This window comes from Haliotis rubra, unplaced genomic scaffold (genome assembly GCF_003918875.1).
Source record: "Haliotis rubra isolate DU_JTF1 unplaced genomic scaffold, ASM391887v1 Scf1257, whole genome shotgun sequence".
NCBI classification, from domain to species: domain Eukaryota; kingdom Metazoa; phylum Mollusca; class Gastropoda; order Lepetellida; family Haliotidae; genus Haliotis; species Haliotis rubra.
This window is the reverse complement of record NW_025765178.1, coordinates 53,785-76,836: the sequence shown is the minus strand read 5'-3', so window position 1 is coordinate 76,836 and position 23,052 is coordinate 53,785. Positions and strand designations below refer to the sequence as shown.

General features: G+C 39.1%; 2 protein-coding genes across 2 annotated transcripts; both read left to right on the top strand.

The window, feature by feature from the left end:
- The first annotated feature begins 34 nt into the window (after positions 1-34).
- Positions 35-3,804, top strand: LOC124266446. The gene is made up of 8 exons (XM_046701238.1): positions 35-140; positions 238-450; positions 582-687; positions 847-963; positions 2,123-2,255; positions 2,759-2,933; positions 3,098-3,375; positions 3,738-3,804. The coding sequence occupies exons 1-8, from the start codon at positions 117-119 to the stop codon at positions 3,802-3,804; spliced, it is 1,113 nt and encodes a 370-aa protein (XP_046557194.1). The 5' UTR covers positions 35-116.
- On the top strand, positions 3,803-20,841 carry LOC124266445. Its single transcript, XM_046701237.1, has 19 exons — positions 3,803-3,927; positions 4,032-4,246; positions 4,376-4,608; positions 7,317-7,470; positions 7,565-7,743; positions 9,231-9,371; positions 9,490-9,655; positions 11,146-11,272; positions 12,760-12,881; positions 13,393-13,532; positions 13,748-13,895; positions 14,574-14,768; positions 14,918-15,121; positions 15,210-15,965; positions 16,224-16,436; positions 17,408-17,503; positions 17,598-17,932; positions 18,116-18,317; positions 18,787-20,841. The coding sequence occupies exons 2-19, from the start codon at positions 4,039-4,041 to the stop codon at positions 19,062-19,064; spliced, it is 3,897 nt and encodes a 1,298-aa protein (XP_046557193.1). The 5' UTR covers positions 3,803-3,927; positions 4,032-4,038; the 3' UTR covers positions 19,065-20,841.
- The last annotated feature ends 2,211 nt before the right edge of the window (positions 20,842-23,052 follow it).

Genomic DNA, 23,052 nt, shown 5'->3' with positions numbered 1-23,052 from the left:
GACGCTACGTCACAGGAACTACACGTGGGCAGTGGTGGCAGGTGACCAGTTGGACCCCTAATCTCACTACAAGAAAGAGACTCTGATGACCGTCACTGACCCCTGTAGCATGCCGGATGTCATCAAGTGTGGAAACACAGGTGATACTGATAACAATGAAACTGATGAAGTCTCTTGTATTTAAAGGTAACTGCATAAAACTGATTTGTTATCAATTCGTATTTACCAGTTCACGAGTTCCTCAACGTAGAATTCACCCAAGAGGAATACCTACAGCATGGCAGGAGATTTTATGTGTGCATCCACGCTGATGAGAAGGAAATGCCGTTCGAGAAGTGGACGTCCAACCTGACTGAAGTGAACGCTTGTAGTAACGGCATCACAGTTGACCTCACGCCACCAACACCGGGGACAGTGAACGTCGACGGACTAACAGACGGATATTTTCAGGTACTTGTAACATAGGTATTAGATCCGACAACAGAGCATATACCACAGTGCATTTTGACAGATCTGTTTGGTTCATTCTATTTATGTATGCTCTCCAACAAACCTGCTCACATGGATTCTCCGACTTTCAGATTAGCAAAACATATGTTGCCATGAAATGGACAGACTTCACTGATGTCGAAGAAGAGGGACATACGCCCCATCAGCTTGGAATCTCACATTATGAGGTTGCTCTGGGTATGAGACATCATATAGCGAACTTTAGCTGAAATATTATTCCATTAATACTCTGAACATTGTTCGTCTTGGTGAATGCACACCTGAATGTTTTGATCTTTAAAAATATATTTCAGTGAATGACTGTAAGCTTATTAACATTAAATGTTTCTTCTCTAGGATCTGTCCCTGGTGGACAAGATGTGGTCAAGTTCACTAACGTTGGATCTGTCGACCATTACACACTCCACAGTCTTCATCTACATAGTGGAAATACATACTATGTCTCAGTGAAAGGTACTACTAAATGCACATTAAATTACAATCTAAAGCGTACAAACTATCGAGCAGAGGAAAGAGTTCATCAAATTCTTGTGGCTCAATAAAAAACAAGGAAGATTAAAGCTATTCTGTGATGTATTCGATACAGGTATAGTAGCTGTGTTTTGACCTGAGTTTCGGCGACTTTGTTGAACCTAGTAATTTTACTGATTTTCAAACCGTGAAGATCGTGGAACTGATCTTCAGTAACCATGCTTGTCGTAAGAGGCCATCATCGGGTGGTTTACGGATTTGGTTGGCAGACCACCGCCATTATTGTTTACAGACCGTCGCCATGTAGCTGAAATATTGCTGAGTGCGGCGTTCAACAACAAACCAACCGACCAACCAATTTTCAAGTGCATCTTTTTTTGTGGTCCGACAGTTTATACACATTGCCAAAATGGTAGGGTATATTATGTTTTGAGGTGAAACTAAAGGAACATAGACTAATGCCCAGTAAGCAATTTATATCGGCGGAACGAGAAGTATTCTCGACTTCAGGACCAAAGAATCGAGTTTTGAGTCCTTATCAGCGTTTATAGGGGGTTAACGTCGAACGCCAAGACCGTTTTGAGTGCTCTACAATGGTATGGGGCAGTGTCATAATGTTTGGCCAAACTTGGTCCCTATATTGTACATGGGAGAATTACAGGACAACACCATTGCACCTCTCGTGGTGCTATTTGCACTACGTGTTGGGACACGGTTCATCTTTTAAGATGGCGAGGATAATGCACATGATCTCCGTGCCCGGATTGTGACCAGGCTGCCCAAATGCATCCATTTCGTACCAACAGAGACGAATTTACCCGATATTTGTGACATTGGCTACAAATTGCAAATATCGAATTTAACCCGTAGCCTCAGTAACGACCTACTGCGTGACAAACCGATTGCCACCAACCATTAGAAGAGCACAGTAGATCTGACCTGCTCACGCACAAATAGATACGATTTCTAGTATCCACTATAATTTGGTAGTTGATATACATGGTTGACATTAGATAATAGAAACTAGTTTTGCTGATGTTTCCAACATTTCTGACACATGAATTCCTATGCACATTTAACATTTAAGGTTTCCCCAATAGATATCATAGTTGTCCACAGCACATTGGTATTCTCATTTCAGCTACGGATTTTGTCAACATGACAACAGCGGCTGTGTCAAAAGGTTTCCTTGTGGACTCCACAGCTCCAGTATTGACTGGCCAGCTCGTACAGCTAGAGGGACGCTACATCACATCACGTGTGGTGCATGTCTGGTAATATTGGACATGATGTCTAGAAGTTCATGGTCAGAAGTATAATCCTGTCATTTTTCCAGATTGTGTCCAACTATAGTGAGTGAGTGAGTTTAGTTTGACGCCGCACACAGGAATATTCCAGCGGCGGTCTGTAAATAATCGAGTCTGGACCAGACAATCCAGTGATCAACAGCATGAGCATCGATCTGCGCAATTTGGAAGCGATGTCATGTGTCAACCACGTCAGCGAGCCTGACCACCCGATCCCATTAGTCCCCTCTTACGACAAGCATAGGTTGCTGAAGGCACATTCCAACCCGGACATTCACGGGTGTGTCCAACTAAAACATACACTGATTAGAAGGGAACAAATATTAACCATATGTGCTATGTTTGACATGCAGGTGTGTGCTACTATACAATGTTATATTTGTACTGTATATTGGACGTACTCCCGACAACTTACTTATTTCATTTACCGATGGTTGCAAAAAACCTTGATATATGATGTGTGTTTTTAGCTGGACCAACGTGTTCTTAGACGAGGAAAGCGGACTAAAGGAATACATGGTTTCCATGGGTACCAGACCTGCGTACGCTGACGTGTCAGAGAACGTGATCACTGACCAGGATTGCTTGGACTTTGACACACTGAACAATGTTGTGGATGGACATTCATATTATTTTTCTCTGAAGGTATATGTAGTAGAGAGTGCAACACATGTATTTTGATAAAGCAAGCAGCAAAGCAAATACCATATTGAGTTTAAGTAAGCGTTGTAAGGTGTAATGACTGCTGTGAAACTCAATGTGACATCAGGAACGGGATGCGTATAATTTTCGCTGTGATTTTCGCCCAGGCGTTCAACGGTGCAGGTCTGTACACTCTCTCTTCATCACGACTTCTGACAGTGGACACCACGCCTCCATCTACTGGCCACGTCTATGACGGAGTACAGTCAGCTGCCTCAAATGATGACAAAGACAAGGACTATATCACCAGTGCCTCAGAGATGGCAGCCTACTGGGAAGGCTTCGACGATCCTCATTCAAATATCGCCATGTACAAGGTCAAGGTCGGGACCTGTGCAGGATGTGACGACAAACTGGAAGAGATAGAGTTTGGAAACACAAAAAAGTACAGTTTTTTTCAGATATCAGGGCATATTCCTTTAGAAATATTGACGAATAGAACTTCTCTTAGCACATATAGATGTAGATGAGAAGGGGGGTATGTTGCATGATACAACCACTGTTTAGGATATAATACTTCATTCATATTAAATACCATGTATAAAATATGAAATGTTTCAGGGGCGGTGGGGTAGCATAGTGGTTAAAGCGTTGGCTCCTTACGCCGAAGACCCGGGTTCGAATCCTCACATGGGTACAATGTGTGAAGCCCATTTCTGGTGTCCCTCGCCGTGATGTTGCTGGAATATTAAAATAATAATAAAAGCGGCGTAAAACCAAACTCAGTCAGTCAGTGAAATGTTTCAGACATCAGCCTCCAGCACATCCTGCTCTCCCCTGGAGTGAAGTACTTCACCACAGTGACAGCCTGTAGCACAGCAGGCCTCTGCAGCAGCTCCTCCACCTCCGACGGTGTGATCCTGGACAGCTCCCCACCAGTCCCAGGAACAGTGCAGGATGGCACAGGCGACGTGGACATACAGTTCCAGGCGACGAGGTTAATGTTCCAGTTATACATGAACAATGTAATGTTGATTAGGGAAATGTTGTGTGAACTTTATTGTTTTTCAACCACTTTACCTGCCTAAACCCTTGTTTCAGGACATTTATGGGATGCAAATGGCGGGGCTTCCACGACCCTGAATCTGGTTTAGACCACTATGAATGGCGTGTAGGAACAACACCAGGAGGTGATGAGATTCTCGCAACCAGGAATGCAGCCCTGGAGGAGGTCATCTTCCACATCTTCCCACGTGACCAACAGCTGCCAGTTGGGCAGATGATGTACAGTACTGTCCGAGCGTTCAACAAAGGAGGTACGATACCTATTGTTCTTATCAGATCTCTTCTGTGTATTTCGATACAAGCACCTATTTATTCTCTCGATATATCTATACATATTTATTACTTTTAACATGTCACTGATTTTGAAATCCGCGCTACAGGATTGCATTCGGAAACGACATCCAATGGAATTACGATAGACAACAGCGGACCTGTTGTTGTGACCTCACCGACGGCGAGAGACGGGATTTCTTCTGTTGTTGCCAACACTACAGTCAGTCGGACAGCTCTGAGCCTACACTGGGAGTTCCAAGACGTTGAGTCCTCCATAGAACTCCAGTACCTCTCCTTATCATCTCACCTGTTTGGAGAGATAGATAGTTCTAATCTTAAGGTACAGTGAATCTACTTGAATCATTTTTGTCAAATTATACCTGGCGATAATACCATGTTCATTACCAGTAATTGCAGCTGTTTTACTATCCTTTGTTGAAAGGTATGTATATGATTGAGTGTTTTATGAGTTAAAAGGCCGTTTGATTGTCGATGCGACTGCAATTCTTGACTTACTTACGCATGAATAGTGTGAAAGTACTCTGATAAACAATGTTTTACAGATTCTAATAAATACAACTCATACACAACTCACAGTTTCTGAGCTCTATGTAATATATATGTTTAATTGATAGTCATGTGCATTTGACACAACAAAGCAGATATTTGGCCAATTTAAATGAAGCGTACCATGCGCTGACATTATGGTATCTACCAGTAGTTGGATTTGGATTCTCCAATTGAAAAGAAAAAGAAATTTTCGATGCTATTATACGGTTAAAATTGGTAAATCGCCTGTGGTCGACAATATACTAGCAGAAATGATTAAATCATCGAAAAAGGTCGTTATGCCATTTCTTCTCGTTTTATTTAATAAACTATTTGAGAGCGGGAGCTTTCCAGATGTTTTGAGTAAAGCAATAATTATTCCATCACACAAGAAGGGTGATATCCACAACCCAGATAACCATAGGGGCATTTCATTGTTAAGTATTTTAAACAAATTATATACCAGCATATTAAACACTCGTTTAAAACAATGGGCAATTTTCATGAATAAGATAGAAACTCAAGCGGGTTTTAGAGGAGGTTATTCTACCATAGATCACATTTTCATGTAGAATGCACTTATTGAAAAATGCTTATGTAAAAAGAGAAAATCTTGCATAGATTTTAGAAAATGCTTTTGATTTAATAGACAGATTTAAATTATGGAGCTTGTTATCAAGCTACGGTTTGGGTGGGAAAATGATGCTAGCGCTAAAAGGTATTTACTCTTCCGTTAAATCATGGGTGCGATGTAATTAGATTTAACAGACTACTTTAACTGTCCTTTTGGTCTAAAACAAGGTTGTATGCTGAGTCCAATACTCTTTTCTCTGTTCATAAATGAACTTTCTATTGAAATTTCACAAAATGGAAAACATGGCATCCAGTTATTTCCCGATATGATAGACATTTTGATGCTACTTTTCGCTGATGATGTTATTTTAGCTTCAGATTCTAAATGTGGTTTTCAAAATCAATTACATATTTTAGCATTGTGTTCAGCTAAGTGGGATTTAAACGTTAGCCTTTATAAATCTAATATTGTTGTATTCAGGAGGGGAGGTAGACTTAAAAGTACTGATGCATGGTACTTTCAAGGTAATAACTTAAAGATAGTCAATAGCTATAAATATCTCAGTTTTCTATTCACGTGTAATGTTAGCCTGGGCAAATCGTTATCCGATCTCTGCTTGCGTGGTAAAGAAAGCATTAATGGAATTAAATGGCAACCTCAGAAAAATCGGTTCGTTATCACAGGATATCTTTTTCAAAATATTTGATAGTCAAATACAATCTATCCTATTATATGCTTCAGAAATGTTGGGATATAAAAATATGAATGTATTGAGAAAATACTTCTTTCGGCTTGCAAATTATACCTAAACGTTGGACCTCAGATACCTAACGCTATTGTGTATGGTGAATGTGGCCGTTTCCCTATTTTTGTAAATGCAGCTGTTCGTTGTCTTAACTACTGGATTAAAATAATAACAATGCACAAAGATCGCATACCAAAGAAAGCTTCTGAAATGTTACTTAATCTCGATAACCTTGGCTATGAGACATGATCTTAAAAAAATCGCAATTTGCTCTTTTCTTATGGCTTTGGATTTGTTTGGTTATCACAAACTGTTGGGAATCTTGTAAGTTTTATCGGAATCTTTCAAACGCGTTTAGTGGATGTTTTTATACGAAATTAGAGATCCGATATTAACAATATCACACGTTATGTTTTGTAAAGAGAATTCAAAAGCGTATTAAACCCTGAAAAATACCTTTTTGAAATTGCAGATTATAAATTACGTAAATGTTTAGTTAGATTTAGAGCAGGATTACTAAGGTTAAAATTTAATGAAGGGCGATGGTGTAAAACTTTGAGAACATGTCCTTCCTGTCCTAGAAGACGAATACCATTTTACTTTCATTTTTCAAAGATATGATGACCTAATCGTTAATATGTACCAAGTGATTTCAAAACGAATAAGAATAACTTTAAGAAACTACGTATGACAAATAACGTACATAGTTGAAAATGCTCAGCCTATATATAATGCATTCTTATGAACGAAGATGTGAGCTATTACAAGAATGATAATATTAAATACCATATTATACTTTTGTATTATCATATCATATCTTTTTCTACTTTATCCATATTAACCTGTATCGTATGTTCTGATTACCTGTATACATGTATGCAGATGGGCGTGTATACATATATGCAAATTGTATTATAATGACATTATATGTATATTGGCCCGATGGCCTTTGTACGGAAATAAAGTTTTGATTAATAGCGACATTCCCAGTTGAATAAACAAGATCAGTCTTTTGACATGCGAGGAATCATAGATGGCTCCACAGCAACGTCTTTCGTTATGTGTCACTCGTCTTCAGGATTTTTTGGTTATTTTTTCATACTCGGGTTCTGGGCCAATTAAAAAAACAATCAGTGTATTGTTTTCACAATGTTTAACCAAATCCACAACTTGTCCCGAGGTTCCAGGTTTTATTCGAGAATACACATACACAAATCTGGACTTGCATGATGGAAGTAAATACAAGGTGAAGGTCACAGCTTGCAACATGGCGGGCCTCTGTACATCAGCAGCTACCGGGGATATTTTGGTTGACAGCTCTAAACCCAAAACAGGTAATCTGTCGCTGTGCACAATGAAATTTGGTGATTGTTTCGATCGAATGAATTTGTGAAAAGAGACCATGACACTGCTGTTGTTCCTCTGCAGGATCCTTCGCCATAGAAACGGACCACGCAGTGAAACTTCCACGACATCAAACTGGATGGATGACTTTGAACAGTACACATCTGAACCTAGCGTGGCTTGGCTTCTCTGACCTACATTCAGGAATACATCATTATCTTATAACCGTGTGGTCTCGAGAATTCGGAACTGAGTACAATAAAGTAAGTGAATAACCTTGTGATACTGCATCACAAAAGACAACTGAGAAGTCACATATTTATAATATAAAATTATAACGGGTAGAGAGATCGTCTGGCCTTTTGTCAGTAGACTAGGTTATAGTATTAGGTCCCGGACAACAATTTTAGTTGTATGCTGTGCACAGAGCATCTTGACATGAACATAAACAAGTCTTACCTAAACACTTTAAATAAGAACGATAATGTTCATTATGTCAAGGTACCCTCCAAAATGAAGTTCACAGAGTGCAGTTCGATGTAGATCTTCTGTAAGTGCTGTGGCTTCCATTGGTGTCTCTTATAGCCACACAGCATCTTCTTATGGATCTTAGAACGTTAGTAAACACACCGAGAGGAAGATGTGGCCATTTTTTTTTTTACAAGTATACGTAGACCATCTTGCAACGTCAGTGGTGGATTGACATGCTGACGAGCACGTCGACCCAGTTCGTCCCAGATTGAGGTCGTGGCTACGCGACGGCCAATCAAATACTTGAATACCGTCATTTCGTAGAAAATTCTGTCCAAGAATTGCCGAATGCGGTCTAGCGTCGTCTTGTTGTGACATGTCTCTGCATAGATGGAAGCATGACAGGTTGCAAAATCTATTTCCTGTACTGGGCAGCATTAAAGTTACCTCAAACGACAACAATGGGAGAACGTCCGTGTGCGCAAAACTATTCCATACCCCTTACGCTTCCGCCACCAAATCTGTCCTCTTCACGGACGCAGACTTGAGTGTGACAATCACCTCGCCCGCGGTACATTCGGCCCCTGCCGTCGGCAAATATCAATGTGAAACGAGATCCATCGCTGAAGTCAACCGAATTCCACTGTCTTTGATTGAACCTTTAAAATTGGTCCATTATGGCGTATTCGGGGCGTGCAAGCGATTTCTGATAGTTTGTGCAGCTATCCCTCCAGGAAACATCTCACTACTTGTGGAAGTTGCAGTGACAAATTTGTTCCAAAGATGGCGAAATCGTATTGCTTGATCTCTCCGGGGTGACACACGTGGCTCTCCCGGCCTCGGTCGGTCGGAAACAGCTCCGGTTTGATCAATCTCAACCTAAAATTTAAAATTGTTTGTCGTGAGCAGTCAAAGGCTCTTGCAACAACGACCCCAGACTGACTAGCATCAAGTCTCCCTATAACACGTTGGCGTTCTTGATTTGAAAGGCGTGGCATTTCCAAACAGAAGTTAAAATGAAAAGATAAAATTGTTTTTCCACCTCACATTCAATGTGCGTGTCCAGTTAAAGCAAATATGCGGCTAATGACCTCATGAATTTGATTTTCACACGTGCATGTCGTGTTTTTATCATTATAGGCCACAAAGTCAAGGTTTGCACTAAAAGGTTTGCAATAATAACGTGTCAACCAATCGTCTTGCCAATAGTCACACTTTTTAATATGAAATAATAACGCGTACAGAAATTGTCTTGACATTAATCACAAATTTATAACAGGGCAGTGGACTAATGGAGGTCTCCCACGAGGCAGCCGGAGTTGACAAGGGTGACGAGGGAGTTCTCCAGACCTTCAGTGTGCCCACCAAGACTCTGCCACATAATGGGACTGTGTTTGTAGCTATATGGGCAGTGAATGGGGTACGTGTGTATACCGGTAGATATTATGAATGAATGTCTCCTTTTCTATCTTTATACCTGGAATCGTCTGTCGCTGACATTGATGATCAGTCAATAGAACGTTCGTTCTGACTCGCAGGTTGGCCTACAGAGTGATGCCTACCACGCTGAACTGGTCCGGGAGGTAGATTCTACACTGTGGCTGGTGAGGAGGTGCCAGGCCTACAACTGTGCGGGACACTGTGTCTGTGCTGTGCAGGGCGGTACCTGTTCTGCCAGTAAAGCATGTACACAAGACAAAACAGGTTTGTGGAGAAAAGAGAAACAGAACAAGTATTAGGACCTGCTATCACATTTCAGTCATTTTAGTAGCTAAACATATCTCCCTTGTTTCTTGCATTTATGTTTATGTCCAGTACATAAACTCACAACCAGTTAACAGAGCAGGAAGTACAATAACAGGAGGATCTTCAATTGTATTCCTTCATGTAAATATTTCAGTTACTGTAAACGTACTTATTTTCGCGTGGTGCAATTTTCGGGGAATTGACAGTTTAGACTACATCGCGCGGTCAATTATTCGCGCAATCAGTAATTGCCCGAACTGCCAGCTGTCTCTTTGGCCGCCACTAATAGCAGTGAAAACAAACAGAGTGGCTTAACCTGTCAGGCAGCGTTTATTACTTACTCACAGGAAATCACAATATGTGCGATATACTAGTACACAGTAACCCGTTTACTCCCGGAAGAGATGAAAAACACATCAGTATTATGTTCCGAATTCTGACGACCTGACTAATTAACTTATACTGTATATGAAGCTCTTTGTGATTTCAAACAAGCCGGGTTGTTGTGAATGAGATGATTGAGTGTTAGTGACTATTCGCTTCATGATGATACGTTTGTATCTAAATGAATAAATAAAATACTGCTGTATTATTTCTTTCCGAGTCGTTTCATGGTAATCTGTTTTGTATCAAACCATCTGTCATGTGACCAATTTCCATGGCGGCCACAACACACATTGCTGGTTTCGCTAATTCGGCGATGGGATTTGGCTCATTATTTAATTATGTTTTGGGAAATCCATTACAGCGACAGTTAAGTTTGATTCTTTATGCTACTATCAGTCGTCATTTTAAGATTCCTGTAGATTTCTGTCTTCAAACGTGATGTGTTATGGTAACAACTCAGGGCGAGCGTGGCTAGACTGAATGATGACAGGTTTATACTACGTTTACAGTATACCACGTTGCCATGGTAATGGAATGAAAGTTCCTAGTGACGAGTGTCCTAAAAGTATATGATAGACAATATACTTGTTTGTTTATGACAAACGTAACATAGTTTTCATACCTTGTTTCGCGCAGTTTTGTTACACCAAAACTATTCCTGTTTTCCAGATCCAACACGTCGCCTCTCATGACCGCATAGGGCGGTAGGGATCTATTATATTCCGAAAGGGGCAGTGGGGTAGTCTAGCTGCTAAAGCGTTCGCTCGTCACTCTGAAGATCCGGGTTCGTTTCCTCAAATGGTGTGAAACCCATTCATTCCCGGTGTCCCCCGCCGTGATATTGCTGGAATATTTCTGAAAGCGGCGTAAAACTAAACTCACTCACATACTCACTCTATTCCGTAAATATGGGTTTTATCATAGCCCCGGGAGGCAAAACGAATTGCGGCAAATCAGAGAATGTGACACTCATGCCCACATAGTTTGTTATTGTCTGAACACGTGACGGCTTTTTCCCTGTGTGTCTGTTAACAAACTGGTAAAATGTAATTCTGTCACAGGGACCAACACTGTCACAGTCGTCGACACCATCAACCTCTTGTTTCCAGCAGAAGTTGACATGTCTCCTTTCAACACTTTCATGGCTGCCAACTGGTCTGTCATAACGCCAGGACTACAAGTAACACGGTATATATACATACAGATATCCGAAATATCGAGACATCCGTATCGAGTTAAAAGAGCTTGAATTATGATAAATTATGAAGGATGTTGCCGAGATGTTTATTCGAGACAACCACTATATCGAGTTAACAGAGTTCGACACAACGGTGCTCGAGTGTATGTCCTCAGATAACTCTATGTACCGTTTACCGGGCAGTGAGGACAATGACACCAATAAAAGGCTAGGGAATGCGAATGTGAGGATCGCAATATGCAGTGCCAAAAAAATCTTATTTGACATGCGTTTAGTAATTTGAGTATTCGAGAAGGATAATTTATGTTTATAAACAACGTCTTTATTCTACAGTTCACTGTGGGTTTTAAGTGTTATCAAGCAATATATGGCATATATACAAGGCAGTACAGAAGTGTTTGGATGAGGGTTTGGTTACAGGAGAGTGGAGTAACATGTTAATTACACAATACGATCTTATGTTGGCAAATGTCCTAACAGAAGAAGCCTGAAGTATAAACCAAAAAGACAGAAAAAGATTAGAACTGATTGGAATCCTTGAAGAGTAATGGAACGCTGGAGGCATGTAAGAGAATTGCTGACAGTTGACAAAATATCTTTTGATGTGCACTACTTCTTGCATTTTTCTGATTGTTTAGTCGTCGAGGATGTGGTCTGATAAAGCTGAAGTTTTGATACTCAGGGTTATTAATTCAGGATGTGAGGAGTATTGATGTTTCCCCGTCATAAGCGTGTCTTTGGTTGTGTTTTAAATAATGTTTGTAAACTTATACATTTGTATGCTTACACTGGCAGGCGTTTCCTGATTTTGTGGCTGACATTTCATTGGTAGGGGTTTAGGGAGGTCATTATGGGACGATGTCGTATCGGCCAGTCTAGATATGCTCGTGTTTACTTATCGAAAGATTTGCTGCTCATATGTATCACTATCATATGATAGTGGGTACCTGAAACGGCTGTATTCACATTATAACCTTATATGACTTATATAGGTTTTAATAGAGGAAATAATGTTGTTTTATCAAGTTTAAAACACCCGAAAGACATAGGAAAAAACAAACGCTTTTGGTATATTTTGAAATATGATCTCTGTTGGCAATCCAGTGTGTTATGAATAAAGGATGGTGCTAATATATTTCTGGTGTCAACTGAATAAATAGTTTCGTTAGCGTTTAAAACATCAGGCAGAGTTTCTGTATTTTCTTTCTGAAATCTGCACTGGAATGTCGCTGTTAAATATTCATCCATATAATTACCTTACCTTTCCCTATTTCAGTACCATTCACTGATGTCACAGCCAAATACAACAACGGGATGATATACTTTGATTCTTGTTGAGTACAATATTGGGCATAAGACTCACGAGAAGAACAGATAAGACAATGAACTCTCCAGGGCAATTTAGCGAAGTGCATGAATAGAAAATCTTTTCACTATAAACTTTCTCATACCTATGGTCATATGTGTTGTGTTGCAGCTACGAATACAGTGTAGGAGTTAGTGAAATGGATTTACCGGATGGAGTGTTCAAGAAATCTTCCCAAAGAGTATGGTTTGATGCAGGTCAACAAACATCAGCGATTTTGTCCTTGGACAAAGGTCAATGTAAATTATGTTTCTCCTCTGTTATCAAAAGGGTTTTTTCATCTATTTGAAACTGTTCATTTATATTCTTCCTAATATGATCCAGTTGTAAAATAATATCAATGCATTTCGTGCCTTAAATCTTGCTGCCGCTGTGAATGGTTGCCTAGAGATATATATCAGAGACGTTTCAGTCAATGTCTTTATACGTGATGTAGCCTAGACTGTCGTGTATGTTTTCACATAGGCAGTGATGTCATTAAAAGAAATTCCATTTAACTTTCTTTCTTTCTGAGGTATTTGAAGTACCTCATCGCTTTTCATAAAGACATAGTTTTCATATTTTATGCCAAGACGCATGTAACATTTACAAAGAGGCTACATTCAACAATATATATATATATATATGAAAGGGCCAGCCGTGACCTATTTTGAGAAGTCAAAATGTTTCGTATTACATTCCGGAGAAGGGTTCAGTGATGATTGGGATGGGGCTGTCTTAATACATGCTATTTCTTTGTTTCAGGTAGCTTTCTGAGACCTGGAATACAATACTCCTTCTTCGTGAAAGCTTGGTATAATAACAGAAATTACAGCATCTTCAAGTCAAATGGTGTCACTTTCGTTACATCACCACCCACGGTAACAAGAAAGTCAGGAAGAACTGTAAGTGCATTCTGTGGTACACACTGTTTCCCATAAGAAACTTGAACACTTTCATAGTCACGGATTTCTAATTAAATACATACAATTGTCAGCACTACTTTCCCCTTATACCCGAATGAATCAGGGTCGCCGGATGTTAGAATTTACTCCTGTCGTTGCTGTTTTGATTTGTATCATCTATACATGACTGACAGACACAAATATAAAAAAAACAGGTGAAGGAAGTCCTAAACATCAGTGACTCCAAAGACACAGACTTCCAGACACAGAACAACACACTTGTCGTCACGTGGTCTGGACATTTCCTGCCTGGTATAAGCAGCATCCACCGATACAGGGTCTACATCAGCACACACACAGGAGGTATTAGTTTTACTGATCTTTGTTCATCGCATTATGTACGGGAGATTTGAGCTCGCATGATCCATGGATGTCATCAAGCCATCCCCATAGCGCATTGAAGTAATCTAATCGAATGAGAGTGTTTCAAATGAAACATTTATGTAAATCATACTCCATTTGATCACTGATACATTTCAAATTTATATTTACTAATTTAGTAAAGAGATACTGCTCAGGGTCACATAAATACAAAGCAAGTAGGTTCTCTTCCTAGTACTGTTTCTGCAGTTAAAGAATGACCATATGTTACCATTAGTAGATAAACAGGATTTCATAGTTTTACACATATCTAGGATAACTTTAACATAGTTTCCTTTGACATAATTATCTATTGACTTTGACTAAGGCGATCCTTAACCCCGTGGAACCAGGATCGGATCATGTCCACATCAATTTGCTATTTGGTTGTACAACATAAATAAGCTCGGTCACAATTGGTTGTTTAAGTCCATGGCATGTCTCGACCTAAATCGATTTTTTACAAGTAACATGATAAAATGGATAATTGCTTACTAGTTTATTAAACACCATTCAATATCTCCAAATCTATTTTACTGACTGGATGTAATGTGCCTGTTTTATCAGTATCCACTTTCCTAATATATTTACTACTATGGATCTGCGATTTGATGTTCTCAGGTCACAGTATCCACGAATCAGGGGACCTGACCTCCACCAGCTATACGGGGGCAGGTCTGAGTTTACGTCCAAACACAGTCTACTACTGCAGTGTCCTGGCTTATAACAAGGCTGGTCTGGTCAGCTGGGCCTACTCTGATGGAGTACAGGTGGACGTCATACCCCCAGTGGCAGGCAGAACGAAGGATGGAGCAGGTACGATACTGAAAATATAACTGTTTGTTAAGACAATGCTCAATACAGAAATGAAAACAGTGGGTATTTTCAGCATTAATGACGCATTATATATCCACATATTTCTAGCTTGTGGGAACACTGCAAGACTGTATGTTTAAACTCTGCAGACATCCACGACCAGGACTACCAGAGTTCTCCATCTGAAGTATCTGCCTCCTGGTACGGCTTCTCTGACACAGACTCCGCGATCGTCAAGTATTTCTGGTGTGTGGGGACAATCAACGACACATCAGATTGCAGTGTGATGGACTGGTTGGATACTGGACTGCACACATCCTTCAGTATATCGCTTCCAACTCCGTTGTCTGCTGGTAAGTATATGATATGTTGCATCTAGAATCTTGAGCCCGGATATAGTGATATATTTCCTAACATCCAATGTACCGACTATGTTTACAGGTACCATATGGAACAAAGTGTATGCTGTAGACGCGGTTGGCCATGCCTCTGACGTAGCTGTATCTGATGGAGTTGTCATCGACACATCACCCCCTGAACCTAAGGATGTAGCATATCTTGGAAACAATCTGGTGATGAACCCATCTTTTGAGGTAGACAATTTAACTGGTAGTACCACGCAATGCAACCTCGTCATACCAACATCATGGGAAACTGACACAGCGTCGTGTATCAAGGTTCAGGCGCCGGATTCACCTTTAGCTAAAGATGGACATAAGTTTGTGTCCGTAAGTGGAAGCATCCAACAAACGATCTCAGGTCTTGAGGTTGGGAGGCAGTACAAGCTGACTCTGCATGCTGGATATCCGGAGACTGTTTCGGACACCCACAGATCAGTTGATGCAATAGTTACAATAGGAAGTGAAGTCTTCAGCTTTACCCTTGACCCTAACCTCTGTAGAGGCACCTGCAGTGTTGGAGATCACTCAGTCGTCCTCTGGAACAAACACACATACAGGTTCACAGCTGTAGATACCAGTATAGTGCTGAAGATAACGTCATCGTCAAGGATGATGGAGTTTGTACTGGACCATGTAAGTGTCCAGACCGTGGACTATGTTGCTGGTCCGGACAGTGTGGACACTGAGGAGCATCTGGTGGTCCACTCTATGTTCCTGTCTCACTGGTCATCTCTACATGCCTCCTGGCACTTTGAGGACCTACAGTCTCCAATTACACAGTACAAATGGGCGATTGGTAAGTCTCTCCGCTTACATCAAAATGAGTCAACGAGAGACCTAGGTTAGTATAATGCTAAATACAAATGTGTCTAATTCGTGTACAATGTCATGTTGAAGAAGCTAAATATGTTTGTAGTGTGACAGAATTCGCTGTGATGCATTCATGAAGAATACATTCATTAATTGTATTTAAATTCAAAGAAATGGCTACTGGACGATTCATACCTCACCTTCTGATAGATACAAAGTGGCAACAAACTTCACCTTATTACAGGCAGAGTCCCAGGTGGCAGTCAAATCCAGGAGTACACAGATGTAGGCAGGAAAGTTCAGGGGGATATTTCAGGTCTGAAGCTGACCCACAACTCCAGTCTTTACATCACTGTCATGGCCATGAATGCTGCTGGACTGACCACTGTTTCCCGTGCACAACCCATCGTTGTAGATCTGACTCCGCCATTATTCAGTCATATCAGTGATGGGCCAGGTAAATGCTCCAAAACACGTGAAAACAATGTCGCTTTACTACACATTCGGTGATGTCCCAACTGTGTCACTTCCTTACCATCACATTTTGGCCCAGGAAGTATTTGCAAGGTCAATACTCCAAGACAATTGATGACGGTCACAGAAAGGTCATAGGTTGCAATGCTCGTTCATGTGCCTTAGAATACTTATGGGAAGTAGCGACACAAAACTAGCCATAGGGCGAAACATGTCATCAACATATGAGACCAGGTTGTAAATGAAATAGTAACATAAACAACAGGCAACATATTACAGTACATATTCAGTTTCTTTGTTGATACTTGCTGGAAATAGTTAACGAGAGACAATCTAAAGTGACTGAACCCAATACTAGCGAAGAGCATTGAGAGCTGATAGGCAGTGAACGAATATCTGAACTGAGCAACTGTAAAAAGACAGCTAATTAATACCATTAGCAAGACACACAAACAGCTAATTAAATCGACTGTGTCCAGTAAACAGACTGAAGTGAAGGGATGAAACAAGCTACTTAAAGGTGTCAGCCACATGTACTCTTAGTAAGGAGGCATACATGACTATACATACAAGAGATATATCTAAAGAGCAGTAGGTAATCCTGCTAGCGAGTGACGTGGTGATCAAAGTTATTAATCATTTTCAACAAGTAACATTTTCAATAAGATTCAGACACACAGTATAGAACTGATAAGCTAATTAGAAAAAAATGAAAATATAATAGTTCACTGTAGCGTAATGAGCACAAAAGCAAAGAATGGAAGCGGAACAGGCTTGCGATTGCCGCACCTTGGAGAGTTGTGGATGGTGAGGTGCTATTGTTAAGCATACCTGAATAACGACGAGCGATATATTTGTATAGATACACACTATTACTTGCATTATTTCGGAAGGTTTTTAAGTTTAGATTGTCGCTTTCTAAAGTGTTGATATATGTCATTTCTTTGTGTTTAGGCTCAGATGAAGATCATCAAACATCAAGTGTGGTTAGCGTCAACTGGAAAGTGACGGATGGAGAGTCTGGTGTCGATCACTGTGACTGGGCTATTGGTACGTAAATGCACTTGCCGATATTATGAGTGATGTACGGTAGCAACCTGTGATATACACGTTTCATCTTGATGTTCTTTTGTTCCTCAAACAGGAAGACGCAGACGAAGCGACGACATCATGACGTTCCGCGCAGTTGCCTCAGGACAGTCGACAACTATGATGGACATTAGTGATGCATTCAACACCTCGTCAATAACAGTTTACACAACAGTACGATGTTTCAACAAGGCAGGCTTAGTGGTGGCTGCGACGACGGACGGGGTTGAAATTGTCAGAGAAAAGAGCAAGATATCACTAGAAGAATTAAGTGTCTTGAGTGGGACCCAGACTGAATCCATCTACTCTGACAGAGGGATGTGTCATCAGGACCAGAACACAGTCAGGCTCCACTGGAGCCAGGCCGACCGACAGCTGAGGTCCACAGTGGTAGGTCTCTGTACTCACAGTCTGTAGACATGTGTAAGATCTACACTAATCTTGGCACAAATTGTTCAGCGTGACCTGGTAGCGAAATTTTACGATGCATATTGAGAACATTCCAGTCCGTGTAGGTGTATCAACAGAACATTTGGTGGCATATGTCTGTATATACTTGTTTTTGTTTTGTAGGTTGAAATCGTAGGTGACAGACGTCCCTACCGGAGTGATATTCCAAACCACTTGCAGTATACATATGCGACATTGTCCGATGTGAACTTGGAGACTGGCTCGTCATACAACGTCTGTGTAGTTCCTGTAGACATCTTTGGTACGACTGGAGAGAAAACTACTTCCTACTTTACAGTTCCCAATGAATCACCTGATGTATCTGGTAAGTACTAATGTTACACAATCAACGTTGTGTTATTGTTCGGACATAAAATTTTGCACAATTTATTTATGATCAGCTTGTTATCCTATACGTAATAAGGTCAAGTAAGATATACTTACCTTTGGGGATGTTAGTATTATTTTATGGATATGCGCCCATTATAGTCTTTTAGCACAATGTACTCTTTTGAAGGTGGCATTATTTTGATTACCTAGGGAACTGCATATGGATTACTTGATACTGAGAATCTTTATAAAACAAAAAAGTGGCAATGATTAAATGATATCAGGACATTGCACAGGAATATCTAATGTCCTGAAATACATTTGATCAAAAATCGAATTTAATTGGTTTGATTGTAAAATCAGGGACGACTTCCCTGAGTCCTCACATTGTTCCGAATGAAAACATTCTTATAGGTCGGATGAACTTTGCTTCTATATTGCCCGTTATCGATATGCTGTTACAGATTCGGGACACATATCGTTGAGACAAAGCAACGGAGAGCTGACGGTGTCGTGGAGGAACATGTTTATGTCTGCTTGGAATGACCTCGACTATGAAGTTCACATAGGAACATTGCTTGGAGGAGCTGATATTGTGGACAGAATGTTGACAAAGAAGGAAGAAATTGTCATTCAGCTGAACTCGAGACAAGCTGAATATATTTATGTTATGATAAGTGCTATCGATGTCTGTGGAGGTAACATTCAACGCACTCAGAGTTTCAAGGTCAATCAAGACTAGTTATTATATCATATATTTTTGTTTTTAACATTTTGTAGCGGCTTGAGATACGGTAATATTCCACAGTTTGAAATGGTATTCATCATACTGAATGTATCTAATTATGATTCACGTGTCTTCATTGAAATTCAGTATTTGCTGTTGCTTTTGAAACGAATACTCAACAAGGAAGTTTAATGCATTAAGTCATAGTACTCGCAACGATGTATGGTATAGACACATATTTTAGAAAAACAGTGTATATTTTCGATGTTTTCATTTACAGGCATACATTATAATACCACACAAACAGACAGCAAACAGTACATTATGAATCAGTTGAGTTAAATAATACGTAAACAGTATTATGAGTAAACATAAATCTCACCAGACAACAAGTGTAACGTTGACCTGAATAAAATAAAACCACAAGACAAAAAACAGCATTTGTTCAGTAACATTTGATAATGAAGACATCTGTTAACATCATAATGCTTAATAACTTCTTTTTTCAACAAAGTTGATATGAGTAGCATAGTTTCCAATAGGACATTTGAATATATATTGTTTGACTAGGAGGAGGATTACATATATGTTATTATTATTTTCATCGTTAATTCCGAACAAAATATTTTCAAACGAAAAATATGAACAGTATGAGGCCATTTTGTTACTTCATCCCATAGTTTCTTTACATCCTCACATTTCAAAAAGAGGTGACCAATAAAATAACAAAGTGGTGATTCTTCGTATTTTACTTTATAAAGAAAGATTTTGTTGGTAAAATGTTGGTTATAATCCTATATTGTAACCACCTTAGTTCAGTACATTTAATACATTTGCTAAGAATAGTATTATAAACCATCAATCCTTTGTCAGTGAAACATCTGTCTAAAATACGTTCCCATTTTGAATAGCATGGTAGCCTGGTGAAGAATGAATTCAAAAGAGTATTATATAAATCTTTATTTCCCGGAGAAATATTTATTGATTGTTAATAAATGAGAAAGATGGGAATTTACAGCTGCTATTACAAAGGCTTTGTTTGTGTTTTTGTTTGTGTGCGTATGACCTTATTACTGCTTTGATTCCTTCAAGAGTTAGAAAATAAGTTTTTTATTCTTCGAATGTTAATAACCTCACATCTTCATGTATAATATCGTTGTCAAAAACTACACCTTTCTTTTACCAGTTTTCATAAACCATCGGTTTGTCATCAATAGTTATGTTAGAGTTATTCCAGTTTGACTTTTGATTTTGTTTCTGACACTATACTTGATTCATAATTTGCAAGAATGACTTCCCATACCCTGAAAACATCTTTCCAAAATCTTTTGGATTAATTTGGAATACACTTTTCTTTAATGTGCTTTGAATTACCAGACCAGATGGAATATGGAAACACAGTGTTGTGTATTTCGCTTGTTTACTCTTCAGAACATGTTTACTCTTCTTTTTTATGATGTAGCCGAGTGTGTGGTTTAATTTTGGACAGCTAGGGTTCTTACGTTAACTTGGACCTCTTTTCACTAAAGCAAATCGAGCAATATGAGTCTGTGTATTTAGGTTTTCTTTCAGTCCGTTGACGTGTTAGGATTATTGAACCAATGCCTTCAGGATAACATAGCACGTACGGCAGTGCAGCGAGGTGAAGGATCTTTGATGACCAAATGGAAAATATATGATACACTAGAACATATATTTTTATTTTTGAGACTATTTAAGGCTTACGTCTGTTCATAGGTATAAGGCTACTTTTTTCTTAATCTTTTTGAACATATTAAACTATTTAGCTTTTTTCAAAGTACTTGTTATTTCGAGTGTTTAGAACGTACAATTGCTGGACAGATTAAATTTGAACAGGTAATGGCACTTTATGACTGACCAATGCCCTGACCAGGGAATGTTAGAAGAGACTTGAGGCTCTTCCATTCAATGTACACTTTATACATCTGTATATCGACAGGGTGGATGGATGGCGTGCACCACCCAAACCTAGAACAATGATGCACTATAGAAATATGGAACATTGAAAGTAAATGATGACAATGTATACACAGATGACTTAATTAAGCACCACCTGTATTTTTGCAATGATAGGTTTTCAAGGTCATTTTGCGTGTTTTACACGATTTAAGGTCAATACCGAGTTCAACCTCCATGTGACTGTATGACAGCCAGGACTCCCCTCCTCATGTCAGCCTCCTTATTCTGTTAAAGGTCAGTCTGCTCCATGCCTCGTGTAAGGAAGCTTCCAAATGGACCAGGTTTTGTACACGACGACCAATCATGTCCCAGATATGCTCCAAATGGTTAAGATCGAAGCTCATTTAATCGTGAGATATGTCAGGGGGTGCTTAACTAAGTTCTGTGTTTATATTTACTTACATATTTAATATACGATACGTTGATGGTGATTCGCCGTTCTTTTGAAATATATATTGCACTGCAAAAGGAAATTGACACTCAAAATTAGAATTTGACCAAACACCATGTAGTAGCCTTAGGATGTAGTGAGTGTTCTGACAAGAACCACAAAGCCACTGTGGTGTGCGGCGGATGGACGTTTATTACAATGAATCTAATAACCAAACCGTTTAGCCTGAAACATGGTAAAATGACAATATAAGTTTATCCAATGGATCTGCAACATATAGATTTACTTAGCATTACTACATAATAACTTAATTAACTACTTAGTTTTACATACACACGTATATATATACCATGGTTATGCACAATACTTAATGATACACATGTATTAATTATACTACATGGCATTGATACTGTAAACAATACACATGTGACATATATTACATAATATATACTGATAAATATACTAGTATTTGAAACAACAATGATAACATACGAGGTCGGTATCACCTGAGCTACTGCATACATAGGCGACACATCTACGTCATGTCTTCGCCATCTGCTGGATGGATTAATACCGTATGCAGATGACATTTACAACAAATGATTAAAAGAGTTACTACGGTAAAAGCTACATAGAACAACATCTAACCACATATACACACATACATCCACAAACGCATTCATTTAAAGTAGGGATAATAATGTTATAGTAATAATGCTTTAATATAATAGGAATATGGAAAGTAAGGTTATTGCTAAATGTTATACACAGATGAAATATGAATATATGTAATATTATGATGTACATAATTATATAATATAGCACTCAAACAACTCACTGTACTGTTAGTCAAAATGTAACCTTAACATTAACATAACTCACTATACTGTGAGCTAAACTTACACTACAAAAACAGTATGATAACTCACTCTAATGCGGGTTATAATCTACAATAAAAGCAATAACATAACTCACTATACTGTGAGTTACCATCAAATAAAATACTTAGAAAGTTGGTGCCGAGATTAAACATAATTTAAACTATAGCCAATATAACCATCAACTATCAAATGCACAAACAAAAGCACAATAAATATATACACAAGACTAGAGATTACTAACCTTATATACATGGAAAAACAGTCCAGATCACCATGATCTCGATCCCATAGAGTAAGGACAAACCACAACATGCGCCATGATAATCACATAAGAGACGGACTAAGAGACATGATGAAATTAACCTTTAAATACCTTAATATATTATATGCTTGGGTGATTAGACAACAATTGAACCTGCACACTGGCCTAAGCAAGGGCCAAGCTTAGGGAGGGATTGCAGTGAGAAATGTATGCAGTGTAAATTAGTAGTGCTGAAATAGATTAGTCTTAAGATTAGATTGATGTTTAGAGGGCTAATGTTGAGAGTTGAGTATAAAATAATTGATAAAATGGTTTATTGAATGAGATTGTATATCTCATCAAAATATGACCAACAACTTTAAAGGTTAACATGTTTATTCACAAAACTATATACATATGTATTTATATTAATAAACTATATACAACACTAAGTTGACTCTGCCACAACCACAGAAAGAAATTCTTGTGTATTACAGTTTTTGCCGTCAT

Bases quoted from the DNA above. Each gene is read 5' to 3' on its own strand.
- LOC124266445 (XM_046701237.1), top strand. From the start codon at position 4,039: ATGGGATGCAAATGGCGGGGCTTCCACGACCCTGAATCTGGTTTAGAC. The intron at 13,896-14,573 runs GTATTAGTTTTA...TGATGTTCTCAG, and splicing joins CATCAGCACACACACAGGAG to GTCACAGTATCCACGAATCA. The intron at 15,966-16,223 runs GTAAGTCTCTCC...ACCTTATTACAG, and splicing joins ACAGTACAAATGGGCGATTG to GCAGAGTCCCAGGTGGCAGT.
- LOC124266446 (XM_046701238.1), top strand. From the start codon at position 117: ATGTCATCAAGTGTGGAAACACAG. The intron at 141-237 runs GTGATACTGATA...CCAGTTCACGAG, and splicing joins CATCAAGTGTGGAAACACAG to TTCCTCAACGTAGAATTCAC. The intron at 2,934-3,097 runs GTATATGTAGTA...ATTTTCGCCCAG, and splicing joins CATATTATTTTTCTCTGAAG to GCGTTCAACGGTGCAGGTCT.